This window comes from Vulpes vulpes, chromosome 10 (genome assembly GCF_048418805.1).
Source record: "Vulpes vulpes isolate BD-2025 chromosome 10, VulVul3, whole genome shotgun sequence".
Taxonomy (NCBI): domain Eukaryota; kingdom Metazoa; phylum Chordata; class Mammalia; order Carnivora; family Canidae; genus Vulpes; species Vulpes vulpes.
The window spans coordinates 7,149,086-7,166,823 of NC_132789.1; the positions used below are offsets into that span (position 1 = coordinate 7,149,086).

Below are 17,738 nucleotides of genomic sequence, written 5' to 3' on the forward strand. Positions count from 1 at the left end.
ACCCAAGAGTTCTGATGCTTACTTGTTTTTCTTCTTTGCTGTATAGATATTGCTGCCATGAATGCCTCTAAAATTTTTTTCTGTGTACATACCTTACTTTAATAGAATAAATTCAAAGGTGGAATTACTAGGTTAAAGTGCATAAACATTTTTAAGGCTTACCTGGTAAGCTTTGTTTAAATCAGAAACCTATTACCTCAGCACAGGACTGCTTTGTAGATTAGATTATAAGTTGTATGCAGTGCCGTCTTAAGTGCTTATCTGTAAACAACTTCTTTCCCATTTGAGAAAGCATGTGGCACTTTTAAAACAAGAAGCTCTCCCTTTCCATCAGCCAGTGTGAGAACTAGCTGATTGAAGTATTGGTCCAGCAGTATACCGCCTGGCTGCTAAGACAGCTGAAATGACAAGATCAGCTTGGTTTAACTTAAGACCAAAGGCTTGCAGAAGGCTGTCATGATTAAAGTGAACCTGAAGTATAGGAATTGGCTTGGCAGGGGATCCCTGGGTGGCGCAGCAGTTTAGTGCCTGCCTTTGGCCCAGGGCGCGATCCTGGAGACCCGGGATCGAATCCCACATCGGGCTCCTGGTGCATGGAGCCTGCTTCTCCCTCTGCCTATGTCTCTGCCTCTCTCTCTCTCTCTCTGTGACTATCATAAATAAATAAAATTAAAAAAAAAAAAAAAGGAACTGGCTTGGCAGAAGGAAGTGGTGGTGGGGAGAGGGAGGCTTCTAGCTGAGGGAAGGCAGACTCCCTGAGATGGAAAGGAGTTGGCATATTTGAGGAACAGACCAGTGTCCTTCCCCAGATGCAGTGAGTGTGTGGCAGGAGATGAGACTGGTTACGAAGTGGGGTCCGCAGGGCCAAGTGACATGGCACCTATGAGGACAGCCTGTGTTCTCATTAAGAACAAGAGTAATGTTGGATTTGTAGTTTGGGAAGACCACTCTGGCTACTTTGTAAAGCGTGGATTGGAGGTAGATAAGAACAGGTCGGAGGTGGCCATTCTTTGAAGAGGTTGGAAGTTGAAGGAGAGCATAGAGGTCAGCCTGATGCTGGAGGAGTATTGGGTCTCGGGAAGAATCTTTATTTTCTTTTTTTAAAGATGGCAGGGTCTGGAATATTTATATCCTACCTAAACTGAGCTAGAACTGAAGGACAGGTTAAAGACACAGAAGAGAGAGGGAATTAGGAATGGACTGAGGTTCCTGGAAAAAGATGATATCCCAAGCTCACATACAGAGGGGATCAATTGGCCTTTGATTAAGAGAGGAAGACTTCTTCCATTTTTGTAGGAAGGGAGAAGGAGAATCTGCAGATGTTGGTTGGGTTGTAGAGGTTTGAATGGTGTATTTCTAGGAAAATTTTAATGATATGTTCAAACCTAGCATACTTGGAACAGAATTTCATTTGAATCTCTGAGAATCCGAAGTCTTACGAGTGTGTTATTAGAAGCAGTAAAATTATTTACTGCCTTTGGTTAGTATTTCTAGGAGAGATTAAGGAATACCTTAGAACCACAGAATTTTATTATTTATTTTATTTTAAAAACAGATTTTATTTATTCATGAGAGAGGCAGAGACATAGGCAGAGGGAGGAGCAGGCTCCCCACAGGGAGCCCGATGTGGAACTCAATCCCAGGATAACAACCTGAGTGGAAGGCGGATGCTCAACCACTGAGCTACCCAGGTGCCCGGAACCACAGCATTTTAGAGCTGGAAAGAATCTTTTGAGATCACCAAATTTTTTTTTCACCTCTTTTTTGCTTATAATACTGAGAAGAAATATAACTTACCTCAGGTTGTATAGGTGTGTGATAAATGTGTACATGTACCACTGTGTCCTCTTGTCCCAGTTCCTGGTTTTTTCTCTTTAACATACTGCTTTAATAGAAAAAATCTTTGATTTAGAAATATGAAACATTTTTACTTCAAGATTAATTTATTAGGAAATTAGGTTTAGACATCTAACATGTTTGATTTATGATTTTCCTAATTAAAGAAAAATGCTGTTGGGATCCCTGGATGGCTCAGCAGATCTCACTGAAGATTGCTTTATGCAGTGGTTTGCCGGACTCTTGAGAGACACATAACTCGTAGACTGGGAACCTCTTGGGTAGCTAATTGCGCTGAAAAAAAAATTTTTTTTTTTGAACAGAGGTGTTTTGTTTTTGTTTTGTCTTTTTAAAGATTTTATTTATTCATGAGAGAGACAGAGAGAGAGGGGCAGAGACACAGGCAGAGGCAGAAGCGGCTCCATGCAGGGAGCCTGATGCGGGACTTGATCCCAGGACTCCAGGATCATGCCCTGGGCCAAAGGCAGGCGCCAAACCACTGAGCTATCCAGGGATCCCCCATGCTGAATGTTTTTGAGATAGTCTTGCTGTGTTGGGTGTTTTTGATATTTCAGGGAGGTGCTTTCAGATTCTTGAGAAAGGTGACCAATTCCAGCTGTTGGGTTTCAACATGGTTGGCTCCATGTCTGAGACTGTGTTCTATGCTGAGTTCTTAGCTTATGATGTATATGAGAAGAAGACTTTTCAGCATTTTTATTATTATTCTTTTGGTTTTTATTTTTATTTTATTTTATTTAAAAAATATTCAATTTATTCATGAGAGACAGAGAGAAAGAGAGGCAGAGACATAGGCAGAGGGAGAAGCAGGCACCCTGCAGGGAACCCGACGTGGGACTCGATCCTGGGGCTCCCGGATCATGCCCTGGGCTGAAGGCGGCGCTAAACCACTGAGCCACTGTGGCTGCCCAGGTTTTTATTTTTTTTAAATATTTTATTTATTTGAGAGAACTAGAGCACAAACCAGGGGAAGGGGCAGAGGGAGATGGAAAAGCAGACTCCCTGCGGAGCAGGACCCTGGGATCATGACCTGAGCCAAAGGCAGAAACTTAACTGACTGAGCCTCCCAGGTGCCCCTAGCATTTTATTTTTAAAATGACAAGCTTTATTTTCTTATGAGCTGCTCCCAGAGCTCTTAACACAAAGAATCTTAGTGTAGATCTGTAGGTCTTTTGGATACTGTGAAAGAAGAAAAGTCTTTCTGAGAATTAAAAAATACCTTCATTCATAAGATTTATTTTGTGTGTGCTTGAACCTTTTTTATTTTATTTATTTATTTATTTATTTATTTATTATGCTTGAACCTTAAATAACTGTAGTTCATCCACTATATATACTTCCTTCATGTGTCTTCCTTGATTTGTTCATTGTTAGGTTTATGAGATTTATCTGTAACTTATTAATTTAAAACACACTCATAGTAGGGTCATATTGTGTAAACACCTCTTCATAATATACTTCTGTAGGTTTGAGACATTTCTTTTTTTTTTTTTTTTTTTTGGTTTGAGACATTTCTATGCTGGTAATACAACCCTATTTAAAATAATAAGTTACAAAAAAAAAATAATAATAAGTTACTGTTTGGTATCACACTCTTTGGAAGTACTGCACTTAATTTAATTATACACGTTAGATTGTTTCCATTGTTTTCCCCAGAAATGTTTGCATAGAGGAATATATAAACATTTAAATTTGTAACATATTGCCAAATTATGGTCCAGAAAGCCATTACCATTTTAGGTTTATACAAATGACATACAAATATGCCCTTTCTTTTTTTTAAAAAAATTTTTTTAAATTTATCCATGAGAGATACATAGAGAGAGGCAGGGAGATAGGCAGAGGGAGAAGCAGGCTCCCCACAGGGAGCCCAATGTGGAACTCGATCCCAGGACCCCAGGATCACAACCTGAGCCAAAGGCAGACACTCAACCACTGAGCCACCCTGGCGTCCCTAAATATGCCCTTTTTAATAAGTTGGTTTCTTCTGTTTTTCTCAGTCCTCTTACCAGTGACTGAGAACCCCCAAATCTACAAGTCTGGTTGTGACATCACCCTTTCGTGGGACATTTGTTTGTCATCTGCCTGGTCGGGTTCCTGTGCTCTGAGGAAACTATTCTTTACTATGGCCTCTCTGTACCTTGATTGAGGAGACAGTAGCTATTAGCAGAAAGATCTGTTATTTTGTATACTCCAAAGTTGAGAAGACTCTAGATGTTCACATTATGTTAAAAATTCTTTATGAAGGGGCACATGGGTGGCTGAGAGGTTGAGTGTCTGCCTTTGGGTCAGGTCATGATCCCGGGATCCTGGAATCGAGTCCAGCATCAGGCTCCTTGCAGGGAGCCTGCTTTTCCCTCTGCCTCTCTCTCTGCCTCTCTCTCTCTCTGTCTCTCATGAATAAATAAATAAAATCTTAAAAAAAAAATTCCTTTTGGAGACCTGGTCTGAATATGGAGATTTTTTTCCAGCATGATAGATTCTTCTTGGGGAAATGCAGAGAACTTGGAAGAAGCTGGCTCCAGCTGCTGCTGCCTTTTTTGCAGAGCCAGGGTGGGTAAAGCCCCATTTTAGTGCTCATGGTGGGTGCAAACGCCCCTCTTCCTGCTCACTGCTCGCAGTTTTGAGGGGGTAGAATAAGTGTGCTTTTACTTCTGAGGCCTAGGGATGCATAATACTATCCATCCGCCCGACAGATTTCATGTCTTGTTCCAGCTTCCCCTTTCCTCTCTCCAGCCCTGTTGTCCTACACAGGCTCAAGTAGGCCACATCACCATTGCCTGGACCATCACACTGCTGCCACACTGCTATCCATGCTACTAGCCTGTCTCTCCCCAGGTCTGTTCTCCACACTGTCATAGAGTGGTGCATCTAAAATGTAGATCTGCTTATGCTAGTCCTGCATAACACCCGTGGTGGTGCCCTCTGTGTCTGCAGCAGTGGTTTTGTTTTTGCTCCTGGAGAGTTTTCTGGGCCTGGCTAATTAGTATAGGTTAGGTTTTTTTTGCAAATGTAAGATACCTTACAGATATCAAAGCTGATCTCTCTCCAGCCTTGAGAACTTTATGTAGGCTCCTGGGACTCAGGAGTTTTCTGGTCGAGGACGCAGGTCACCCTGTCCTACTGTGGGATTCAGAGAGATTAAAGATTGACTACGAGTCGAATGTTGAAAAGCCTGTTACTAGATCACGTCTTCTAACTTTTGGTATTGCTTTCATGAAATCTTTAAGCAGAATTACCAAAATATCTTAGAGCCCATCTAAGGGCCCAGGAGTTTGGGCAAAGACATTCTTTTTTTAAAGAATGTTTTGAATCGGGGATTATAGGGATGGAAAAATGTAGAAATCCTCTTTGCAGCTTCTCAGGTTGGCAGTGGATTTGTTTGACAACTTTTAGCTTCTAGGTAACCCTTTTCAGGGGACATCTGTTTAATATGCACACACAGTTAGCTGTGTGCTCCTTTCCTGTGGTAGTATCCTAGAAATACTGTGAATGGTACAGTGAAATATTTACAGTTAATCTGGTGGTTGGGCATACTAGCATCTTTATACATTTTTGTATGTCTTTTATTTTAAAAAGTAAATAGATGCTATGTGACACTCAGCATTTCAGTTTTCTGTGTTGCTGGCTCCTTAAGGGAATCCCATTTTGCTGCTGTACATACATCCATTATCCTATTACCATCTTTTGAACTGAACTTGTCTTTTAGGTGGGTATAAAGGATAGCTGGTATCTACTTTTTTTTTTTTTAATTTTACTTATTCATGAGAGAGAGAGAGAGAGAGAGAGAGGCAGAGGGAGAAGCAGGCTCCATGCAGGGAGCCCCATGTGGAACTGATCTCCAGGATTACGCACTGGGCCGAAGGCAGGCGCTAAACCACTGAGCCACCCAGGGATCCCCTCTATTTTGTTTTTAGACCGCTTTGTGGAGGTATAATATATGCATCCATTGTAAGCATACAATTCAGTGATTTTTTAAAAAAGATTTTATTTATTTGAGAGAGTGAGAGCTGGGGAGGGGCAGAGGGAGAGGGAGAGGCCAGCTCTCCACAGAGCAGGGAGCCTGAAGCTGGGCTTGATCCCAGGACCTTGAGCCACCCAGGTTCCCCGTGATTTTTAATAAATGGGTAGAGTTATGCAGTCACTACAGTCCAATTTTAGAATATTTCTGTTGCCCCTGGCAAGTCATTTCCCACTCCCACCTCCGGCCCCAGGCAATCACTGATCTGCCTTCTGTCTTACACCTTTCCTGGACATTTTGTGTAAGTGCCATTATGTTATATAGTTTTTTTGTGTCTGGTCTCTTCCACATAACATGTTTTAAGGCTCCTCATGTTGTAGTTCATTGCTATTCATGGCTAAAATATTCCGCTTGAGGGGTATACCATATTTTATTTATCTATTCACTATTCATTAACTTAAGTTTTCATTAAAGGAAATCATGCTCCTAGTTCCAAATGTCCTGATTTTGGTACTTACGAGCTTGTGTGAAAAATTCAGTAGTTCTGTGCCCTTGCTCTGATATAACAGATTAACTGCCCATCCCCACCCTCCTTTTTTTTCTTCCTGGGAAGGGAAGATGAATTTCAAGAGTTAACATTCAAATGAAGCATAACTTTTTCTTCTTTTAACATTGTCTTCATGATTATGTTATCTTTTCTTTACCTGTTTGTTCTCAGGAGAGTTAGAGTTTTTGAGAGAGCATCTGTTCTACATCATCTGCATTTGTCCTGTTAAATTTTTTTTTTTTTTAAAGATTTTATTTATTCATGAGAGACAGAGAGAGAGAGGCAGAACACAGGGAGAGGGAGAAGCAGGGTCCATGCAGGGAGCCCGATGTGGGACTCCATCCTGGAATTCCAGGATCACTCCCTGAGCCAAAGGCAGATACTCAACTGCTGAGCCACCCAGGTGTCCCTTGTCCTGTTAATTTTCTAAGGGGGTTTACTTACTGTCATAGATTGGGAAACTCAAAATGATGACATAAAGGGAGTAAAAAAACTACATTTCTTTAGCCTGGAGAACTTGTAACAGCTGTATTTAACACCCTCCAGTCTGTTCAGGAAATATGCTGAGTGTCTACCCTGTTCCAGGCCTTGTTCTTAGTGCTGTAGGTTTGGCAGTGACCAGAACCAACACACTTCTATCTATTAGGGCTTCCCATTACATTCAAATAAAAATCTGAATTCCTTCCTGGGACCCGCAGGGCCCACATGATCTGGACCCTGCCCACTCTCTGAACCTCTCTCTCTCTACATGTCCTCCTGCCTCACTCCACTCAGCTACACTGGCTTCCTTGCGGTTTCCTAAACCCCAGACTCATCTGCACCTTGAGATTTCTTGGTTCTTCTACTTGGAACATATTGCTCCTAGGTCTTTGCATGATTGGTGCCTCGTAGTCATTCGAGCCTTGGTTCAAAGGTCACCTCCTCAGGGATCCTTTCCCTGCCACCCCAACTGGGAAAAAGACCCTCCAAAGGCATTGTCCCATCACCCTATTTTGTTTTGTTTCCTAGCGCTCTGTAATGCTTAAAACATTCTTTTCAGTTACTTCCATGTTCATTGTCCATTCTCCCCTGACCAGAATTTAGGCTCCGTGGAAATCTAGAGACTGTATGTCATTCATGATCCACTTAGGATAGTGCCTGACACATAGTAGGTACCCTTAAAGATTGTTAAAGAATGAGACAGTTTTCAGTATAGCTGTCACAGCTATACTGAAGGGAGGGAAGGAGTAAAATTGTCAAGTATGACAAGAGTGTAGTTAGGACCCATGTGTAAAAAGAGGGCAGGAAGGTTTTACCATTGTCTGTGGGAGACTTGCCTGGAAGAAGCGCCCAAATGGGGTTGGCTCTCTAGTTGAGTTAATAAAAAATACCTGTGCTGGCACCTTCATTTTATAGCTGATTAAGTTTTAAGTCAGGGCTAAATTTGTACTTGGTAAATACCAGATAGCCACATTTACCTTTTTATAAATATAATGCTTAGGGTGCCTGGGTGGCTTGGTCAATTAAGCAGCCGAGTCTTGGTTTCAGCTCAGGGTCCTGGGATTGAGCCCTGCATCAGGCTCCATGCTCAGCAGGGAATTTGCTTGAGAGTCTCTCTCTCTCTCCCCGCTCTGGCTCCTCCCCCCCTACTCATGCTTTCTCCCTCTCTCAAATAAATAAATAAATATTTTTAAAAAGTTGTTTAGGGGACCCCTGGGTGGCTCAGTGGTTTAGCGCTTGTCTTTGGCCTGGGGTGTGATCCTGGAGACCTGGGACCGAGTCCCGTGTCGGGCTCCCTGCGTGGAGCCTGCTTCTCCCTCTGCTTGTGTCTCTGCCTCTCTCTCTCTCTGTGTCCCTCATGAATAAATAAGTAAAATCTTTAAAACATTAAAAAAAATAAAAAGAATCTTGCTATCTGTACCTAAAACATAGATTTGAAAATTGTGGCTTATATCTAATGTAACTGCACATACTAAAATACTGTGGATCTCTGGAACATTTGAAAAGTAAAACTAACTTTATACAATTGTGTTTAAATGCTTAGAAAAAAATCTGACTGTAGAATGATTAAGTAGAAAAGCATTCAAGTGATTTTAGGACTTAATGTGACTTCCTGTCTCTGTTGATATTTTGAGCAACTACCAATGATATTTTACAGGAAGGGGGAAAGCATATTGACTGTCATATGAGTCAAGTGTTCGGAGTTTAGTGGGAGAAAAAGTATAAAAAACCACCCATCCGGGACACCTGGGTGGCTCAGTGGTTGAGCATCTGCCTTTGGCTCAGGGCGTGATCCTGGGATCTGGAATCGAGTCCCACGTCGGGCTCCTTGCATGGAGCCTGCTTCACCCTCTGCCTATGTCTCTGCCTCTGTCTCTCATGCATAAATAAAATCTTAAAAAAACAAAAACAAAAAAACACCCATCCTAGGAACTGGTAATCATCCATTTCAAATAAATTTTGTGGCTTGATATTTTTTCTTCAGGGTAAATGCATATTTTATTACCTGCATTTAGAGAAATAGTTGCTTGTCTGCTGTTGGTGATGTTTTTTAAATTCTTAAATTTTTATTTTTTAATAGTAAACAAGACATTTTCTTTTTTTTAAGGCTTTATTTGTGAGAGAGCACAAGCAGGGGGAGCAGCAGGAGAGGGAGGAGTAGGCTCCCCCTTGAGCAGTGAGCCTGACACAAAGCTTGACCCCAGGATCATGACCCGAGCTGAAGGTGGACACTCGACCGACTGAGCCACTCAGGTGCCCCAGGATTTTGTACTTTTAATTCATAAAGAGAACTTCCTTTGAAGTGAGTGGTCAGGGGGTACCTGGGTGGCTCAGTTGGTTAAGCATATGCCTTCAGCTCAGGTTATGATTTCAGGGTCCTGTCAGCAGGGAGTCTGCTTCTCCCTCTGCCTTCTCCCAGCTGCTCATGCTCTGTCTCTCAAATAAATAAAATCTTAATAAGAGAGAGTGGTCAGAAGGTGAGTCTTTAAGATTAGCTTCGCTGCTACACAGACTTCCGTCTCTGAGTAAGCTTTTCCCACACTTGCCACACAGATAGGGTGTCTCTTCTGTGTGGGTTTTTCCAGGTAGGATACAATTCCCCCTGGTGTGGAAACTTCCTGCACTGTGTGCAAGCCTAGGGTTTCAGGCCTGTACAGACTCTGATGTGAACAATGAAACCTCCTTCTGATTAAAGGCTTTTCTACACTGATCACATCTATAGGGCTTTTCACCACTGTGAACTTTTCTATGAACAGCCAGGTTACTTTGATTCCTGAAGCTTCTCTGACAGATAACACACTCCTAGGGTTTCTGCCTAGTGTGGAGTTTTTCCTGAATGGCCAAACTACCCTGTTGACTAAAAGTTTTTCCTATACTCCTTGCACTGATGGGGCTTCTCTACTGCATGTATTCACTGATGTTTAACAAGATTGCCTTTGGCCCTGAAGCTGTTCCACAGTAGATACATTCAAAGGACCTTTGACCAGTATGTATTCTCTCACATGAGGTTAAGACTGAATTTTGCCTGAAGGATCTTCCACTTTCTTGACACTCATAGATCCTCTGTCTCACTCTAGGTGAATCTTTCCGTAGTGTCCTAGAATCCGGGGATTTTTATTCCAGCTTCTCTCTTCTGAAAGAATTCTGGAAATCTCAGTTTGAGGATCCTATGGCCTCAGGGTGATTATATTTATTTTCACATTGAAATAAGCTGTATTCTGGGCGAGTCTTCCATGACAGTCCAGCAGGGTAGTTGTTGGAAATCCCAATGTATCCATGCCTGCTATATGCTATTTTGTGTTTTTTTTTTTTAAAAATAAAGCTTCTGAATGAAGCCTGTGGTTTGATTGGACAAATTATTTACTGACCACAGCCTGTTAGACACCTCTTACGAAAACAATTGCCATGACATTAACTTAGACTCAGCAACCCCCCCCCGCCCACGCACCCCAAAGAATTCAACAGATTAATCTGATGAGATCACATTATCTTTAATGACTTGTGTTCTGTTTATATAATGTTGGGTAGCCAGCAGTTCCCAGTGGTGTGGTGTGGGAGGGTGGAGAAAACTGAAGTGAGCTTATATAGGAGACTATTATAGATTCCTTGAACACCAGTATGAGTTATTAAACAGTCAAATGTGCCAGATCTAGAACTAGGATTCCCGTTAGTGTGGGCAAACTAGCTGCTAGCATATATCAGACTCTTCCACAGTCACACACTGCTCTAAGCAATTTTATGTGGATTATTTTACTTCATCCTCCCAGCAGTCCCAAAATTATCACCATTTTACCTATGAGGAAAATGAGCTTTAGAAATTAAGCAACGGGATCCCTGGGTGGCGCAGCGGTTTGGCGCCTGCCTTTGGCCCAGGGCGCGATCCTGGAGAAGCGGGATCGAATCCCATGTCAGGCTCCCGGTGCATGGAGCCTGCTTCTCTCCCTCTGCCTATATCTCTGCCTCTCTCTCTCTCTGTGACTATAATAAATAAATAAATGAATAAATAAATAAATAAATAAATAAATAAAAGACATTAAGCAACCTGACTCAATAGAATTTGAGTTTGTTCAACTTTAGAAGCTATGCTCTATCTCAGCATATCACTTCCTCTACTCACTTCTGAGACATCAGATTCAACCTCAGCTATGAGAGATCTTTTTCCTTTAGTCGGTTTATGTGGGAAAGTGGCCTTTTCTGTGTAAGTGCCAGTGGAGAAAGTCACCTTTCATTTATCTGGTGAACGTTTGTTAACTGTCTGCTGTGCTAGACATTGAAGGTCAAGGTGCTGGACACAAGGCTCTTGCCATAGAGTTTCCTCCTATTCTGTCTTGCCTCAGTGACACCTGTCATGACACCAGAGCGCTCCTGTAATGTCCTGGCACTGCCTGTCCTCTGTCACCCTTACATGGCCTTCCTGCCAGCAACACCTTAAACCATCTTCCCTCATTCCTTAAATCAGTTGCGTAAGTTTCCCTTTCAGAGGAAACATTGGCTTGAGGCTTTAACGTTATTCCATCTTCAACAAAGGGTTAAAACTGGAAAAACGAAGTGTGTCATCCCAAATTCATAGAGGGCAATAGTCATACAAGATTTAGAAACAAATGCCTTTAGTATTAAAAAGCAAGACAAAAAATAAACTTAGCATTGGTCTTAAGAAACTAGGAAGGAGGGACCCTGGCTTAGTTGCTGGACATGCGACTCTTGATCTCAATGTCGTGGGTTCAGGCCCCAAGTTGGGCCTAGATCTTACTTAAATAAAAATTTTTAAAAAAATTTCAAAAAGAAACTAGGAAGGAAAAAACAATAAACCAAAAGGAAGCAGGAAAAAAGGAAATAGTAAGGATAAAATGTGAATTTGAGAAAATAGAGAACCTCAAACACAAAAGGGAAAAATCTACAAGCTGGTTCCTGTTTAACATCAGTAAAATAAATCACCTTCCCTAGGTAATCTACAGTTAACACAGTTCCGCTGGTCTCAGAATTAGCCAAAATGATTTTTAAATGGGTTAAATAAATAAACCTACTTAAGTATCTGTTAGTAGGAACTGATTAGATAAACGAATGCATCCATATGGTAGATTAACAGCAGTTGCAAATACAAAGAAGGAAGTTCTCTGTGTTCTGCAAGGTATAATACAGTGCATATAAAACACCAGCTTTTGTGTAAAAATAAAAGAGAGGAATAAGAACATTGATGTTTGCTTTCATCTGCATGTAGAAATGCTGGGAGGAAGGATGCATGGCCAAATCAGTAACAGTGCTTTCCTGCATGGTGGGAGTGGGGTAGGTTAGGACAAGAGTTCAGTAAGGAGATGCTTTCCTTGACATTTATTTTATTTTTATTTTTTTAAAAGATTTTATGTATTTATTAGAGAAAGACAGACAGACAGATAGACAGGCAGAGAGAGAAGCAGGCTCCATGCAGGGAGCCCGACATGGGACTCGATCCCAGGTCTCCAGGATCATGGCCTGTACTGAAGGCGGCGCTAAACCACTAAGCCACTGGGGCTGCCCTACTTATTTATTTTAAAAGATTTATTTATTTTAGTGAGGGGGAGTGCTGTGTGCACACAGGGGAGGTGGTGGGGATAGGAGTGAGGCGGTGGAAGGGGTAGAGGGAGAGGGAGTCTTTTAAGCAGACTCTAGGCTGAGCCCGAGACAGCCACAGGACTTCGTCTCCAAACCTTGAGATCATGACCTGAGCCCAAACCAAGAGTCAGACACTTAACTGACTGTTCCAGCCAGGCACCCCTTGATGCATATTTATATTTAAAATTTTGGAACCATGAGAATGCATTGGCTATTCAGGAATTAATTTAAGTTCATTATGTATAAGGAGGGTTTTTGTTTGTTTTTGGTTTTTTTGTTTTTGTTTTTTAATCAGTAATAAAAAGGTGAACATCCCAAAGGAAAAGTGAGGAAAGTGCCTGTATCGTGGTACATCTCTGCCATGGAATCCTAGCCCACCTCTGGAGCGTGTCAGGGAGAGTGAACCAGAAAACAGGGGCTATCTCAGGGTGTTGAGAACACAGGCAAAACATTTCTTTTTTGGTTATAACGTTCTTAAGTTCTTGCAGTGACTCCTCTTCATGATGGGGGGGGGCAATTTCTAAAGAAGCAATTAAGAAAAAGGAAGTTTAGAAAAAAAGGAAGAAAAGAAAAAAAAGTAGAGTCTTAAGGGAAGCCAGCTCTAGCAGATACGACACAGATTGCAAAGTGGCAGTAATTGTGGCAAATAATGCCGTGGCAGTAGCGCAAATATTGAATTTTCAAACCTGTAGAAGGACTCACTCATCACTGTGTTCTTGGGGGCCCAGGGGATTCTGGAAAAATGAGTATTTGAAGTAGAAAGTAATGGCAAAAGAAGGAATAATACATAGATGCGGTGGGTAATTTTGGAAGTAATGTTTGCATAGTACATCAAACGGAGGGGACAAAGAGTTACACATTAAAAAAGACAGCTTTGAAGATTCATGTGAAATAAAATGTGAAGAATAATAATCTTAACAGTCATGAGGAAACAGCCTCACAATGGAAAATATCAGTAAAGTGAAATTATCTTAGAGAATTTATGTTTTCATGCCATGTACACTTAGGCCAAAACCAAACGTGGATACGTGAATATCTATCCTTAATGTGTGTGTGTTGTCACTTCCCATGGATGAAGACATAAAGGAAGGATGAGGAAACAGAGCAGTGGTACAGTGTGGGGAATATGGATGGATTTTGTTTTCCTTCAGGGAATATACGGGTTTTATTTTTGTAGTGAATACTTATTTTTTTTTAAAGATTTTATTTATTTATTCATGAAAGACACACAGAGAGAGACACAGGCAGAGACACAGGGAGAGACAGAAGCAGGCTCCATGCAAGGAGCCTGATGTGAGACTCGATCCCAGGTCTCCAGGATCACACCCCGGGCTGCAGGTGGCACCAAACCGCTGCGCCACCGGGGCTGCCGCGAATACTTAATTTGAAGCAGGAGAATTCCTCTGGAGTAATAAAGTGTTTTCTAAGGAAGGGACTAATTAATTTGGTGGACAGCACAATGACTCAATATTACATAGGCTGTTTTGTTACTGGGACATATCACTCTTAATGTAAGTCATCCCAGTAAACTTCACCAATCTTTGGAGAAAACTCTTTAAATGCTGAAGAGAAGGTAAAGAGAAGCTGTTGGGGGAAATGTGAAGTCTTCTACTTAATTATTCATTGCAACTACAAAGGATTAAGCTATGGAATTATGTCCATCTCCTTATATTTTTACATGTGCTTTTTTTTTTTTTCAGGTTGGTGGCACCAAGGCTGGTGTAGTCCGGTTTCTTGGGGAGACAGACTTTGCCAAGGGGGAATGGTGTGGTGTGGAGTTGGATGAGCCTCTTGGGAAGAACGATGGGGCAGTTGCTGGAACCAGGTTTGTTTGGAGTTGGAATCTTATCTCCCTCTTGCATGTAAAGGTGCTCAAACAGATTTCACCAAGAGCTGCATTAAAAAATATATATATATTTATTTGAGAGGGGGGCAGGGTAGAGGGGCAGAGGGAGAGGGAGAGAAAGTCTTAAGCAGACTCCTCAGTGAGTGCAAAGCCTGAGGCGGGACTCAATCCCATGACCCTGCTATCAGGACCTGAGGAGAAACTGGGAGTCCACACTTAACTCACTGAGCCACCCATGCACCCCAAGAGCTACATTTCTGTTTCCTAAGACTCCTATGATTCTTTTCCCCACTAGAATTAGAGCTGTTCTTTTTTTTTTTTTTTTTTTTTAAGATTTTATTTATTTATTCATAGAGACACACACACAGAGAGGCAGAGACACCGGCAGAGGGAGAAGCAGGGTCCATGCAGGGACCCTGATGTGGAACTTGATCCCGGGACTCCAGGATCACGCCCTAGGCCAAAGGCAGGCACTAAACCTGCCCAGGGATCCCTATTTTTAAGACTTTTTTAAAAGAGAAATTATAGTTTCCTAGCAAAATTGAGAGGAAGATACAGAGAATTGCTGTATACGCAATGGGGCCCCGACTAGCCCCATTATCCACATCCTGCATCCAGGTGGCGTGTGTGTTATGACCTTTGAATCAACATTGACACATCATAGTCTGAACCCTTCTACTGTATGTCAGATAGTAGAAATATTTATTCCCTTTGTACCTTAGGAGCACTTTAGCAATAGATAAGTAATTTTGTCTCTGTGTATCATAAAGTAATTCATTAGTGTGTTTTCTAAAACATTATTGGGGTTATCAGCCCCCATACATGTGAATGCTGCATGCTGGTTGATCGCCCTGGCTTACTGATAGAATTCACAGCAAACCAGTCATGAATTATAACCAAAAAATGATGCCTTTGCTTATAGTTCTTATTTCTTGTATTTAAGGTTTTTGTCACTGCTTTTATTGTTATTTTCTACAGGTATTTTCAGTGCCAACCCAAATACGGCTTGTTTGCTCCTGTGCACAAAGTGACCAAGATTGGTTTCCCTTCCACTACGCCAGCTAAAGCCAAGGCTGCTGCCGTGAGGCGGGTGATGGCGACCACGCCCGCCAGCCTGAAGCGCAGCCCTTCTGCCTCGTCTCTCAGCTCCATGAGCTCAGTGGCCTCCTCCGTGAGCAGCAAGCCCAGCCGGACAGGATTAGTAAGCCTCCCTCTTCTCACCGCATGCCTCTACCTTCCAGACACCATAGACACCTGCTGCTGTTGGACCTGCTTTGCTTTTGGAGCTATTAATTTGCCTCATACTAAATGTTAGCTGTAGCTTGCGGAGGCCCATTCTAGGTTTCATAAAACAAAGCTTTAGCAAGAAGACAAGTTTGGAAATAGAGTTTTGAACACCATTTCAGCTTCTTAGGGCCCTAAGATATACCAGTTCTTGCTGAGTCTGTAGTGACTACTGTGGAGTCTAACATATGGGATGATTTCTTTTCTCTGAAATTATTTGGGGCACAAGAATGACAGGAAAATTGGAGGGGTCCTTTTCCTCAATGACCTAGGTCTCTCTGACTTCAAACAATTTGAAGGACTAAAGTATTTTGAGAAAAGGCATGTTCTTAGAATTTCGGTAGTATGTTAGTAGAGTCTAACCCATGGAAAACCCTCAGTGTGTGAAGTGTTCCTGACTTGGGCCAGAGGACACAGAGGGGAACTACTGGAACTTGAAACGATGCTAGGAAAAGCCATGTCTTGTTTCTCTATCTCCTCTCCCTTCCACTTCCTTTCTCCTGCTTTTTCCCATTTAGATCAGTAAAAATAGAATCATCAGAATTAAAATAGGTAGTGGTGGCTCATTCTGTTTGTTAATGTGGTGTTTTATTAGGGTCAAAACAATAACTTCTTGGCTCATCTCCTGCCAGTAATTTTATTTACTTGAAGTGAGGCAAATACTGTTTAGATTTGTAAGGCTGCTCTGCACTAGATCACTGCATTATAAGTAAACTACAGACAGGAGGGAGAATATTACATGGTGTGATGTGGAGTAAGGCTGTGGCCCCTGGTCTCATTTGCCATCCCTTCCGTGGTCCTCAGGTCCTCTGGGAAGAGAAAGGGGAGGAATCTTTCCTTCAAGTGTGGGGTGAGGGGGAGGAGTGCTTCTGTGCCAACCAACTGGACTTTCTCTTAAGTTCTGGTAAATACCTATTTGGACTTTTTCATTTTGCATATGAAAAGAAAGTCTAAATCTTCAGCAGAAAAATTACAAATGGACTTTGACAATAAAAGCTTGACAAGAACAATGACAGAAGTGAAGCCACCCCTCTTTGGACAAAGCCTCATTTAGCAAACTCATATGGACATCTAGTCTACTTCGCTAATCCAGGAGCAAGTACATAGAAGTGTCTTCTCTGGATTATGAATTCTTTCTTGAGTAACTTTTATTATGTTGTAGTTTTAAGTGTCTATCTCTTTGGAAGAGAATGAAGCACTCCCCACTCCCTCCTCTCTCTCCTCTCTCTCCTCTTTTCAGACCAGTTCGGATTCATTTTAGCTCACCTCAGTGAAGAAAAGTGACAAAAGAGAAAGTCTTCTTACCTTGTAAAACAGCTTGTTTTTGCAGATACAGTTTATTTTGGAGATACACCTTGTTTTTATAGAGAGTGGCTGTATTTTCTAAACCAAAAATCACCATAAAACAATAAGCCAAAAACACAGAGGGTATGACTTCTAGAAATATGTCTCCACAGCATAATCCCATGCATGTATATGAAAATGTCTAATGATTCTTTAATGCAGAATGGTCCTCTGGGAGAATTGAGCACAGAGGTGCCCAAACTCTTCTGATCTCCTACCACCTAAGTGCCTGTTATTTTGTCATAGTGCCCCTAGGCCAAAAGAAATAGCTAGAAGTTCTATTTATTAAGCAACTGGGTCCAAGCAACTTAATATTTATGCTCTAGCAGTTTAGTAGCTGTCCAAAAAGAATGATATACATTAATTGAGAAAAAAATATTTTTAATTCAATCTTAAATAACCACACTATTAGGTTGTATGCTCCTGTTAGGCACTGCACATCCTTATCAGACCATGGAATCTTACTGAACAGTGCCACCCTCATTTCCTGTGACACATTGATTTCTTTTTCTACAGTACTGGTTTTTTGTCACAGCAGCAGCCAAAACCTAGCTTTGGGAAGACATAATGTTACTGAAAGGAATGTAGTACAGTTGCCTCAAGCTGGTAGTTTGTATGGTGTCTAACAAGTGTTGCTGTGTTTCCCTGGAAATTTGAAAATATTCCACAGTGCCCAGTGATTGTGCTGTAGGGCCCTAGGGCATCTCTGTGCAGGCAACCTCAGATTTAGTACATTCAGGAAGAAATGTTAATACGAGAAAGTATAATTTTAACCATAAAAATTATTAAAAGAGTATCCTTCCTCCCATATGTTTAATTTAAGAAATTTTACT

At 41.6% G+C, this 17,738-nt stretch overlaps 1 protein-coding gene and 1 pseudogene across 30 annotated transcripts in view; one reads left to right on the forward strand and one right to left on the reverse strand.

Moving 5' to 3' along the window:
• Positions 1–17,738, forward strand: part of CLIP1 (CAP-Gly domain containing linker protein 1) — a 123,935-nt gene that overhangs the window by 41,906 nt on the left and 64,291 nt on the right. For all 30 annotated transcript variants that reach the window (XM_072722734.1, XM_072722755.1, XM_072722742.1 and 27 more), the window contains 2 exons: positions 14,132–14,256; positions 15,256–15,478. In XM_072722734.1, the coding sequence (XP_072578835.1) occupies positions 14,132–14,256; positions 15,256–15,478 (348 nt within the window). The remainder of the gene's footprint in view (positions 1–14,131; positions 14,257–15,255; positions 15,479–17,738) is intronic.
• LOC112935207 (uncharacterized) lies at positions 331–10,249 on the reverse strand (annotated as a pseudogene).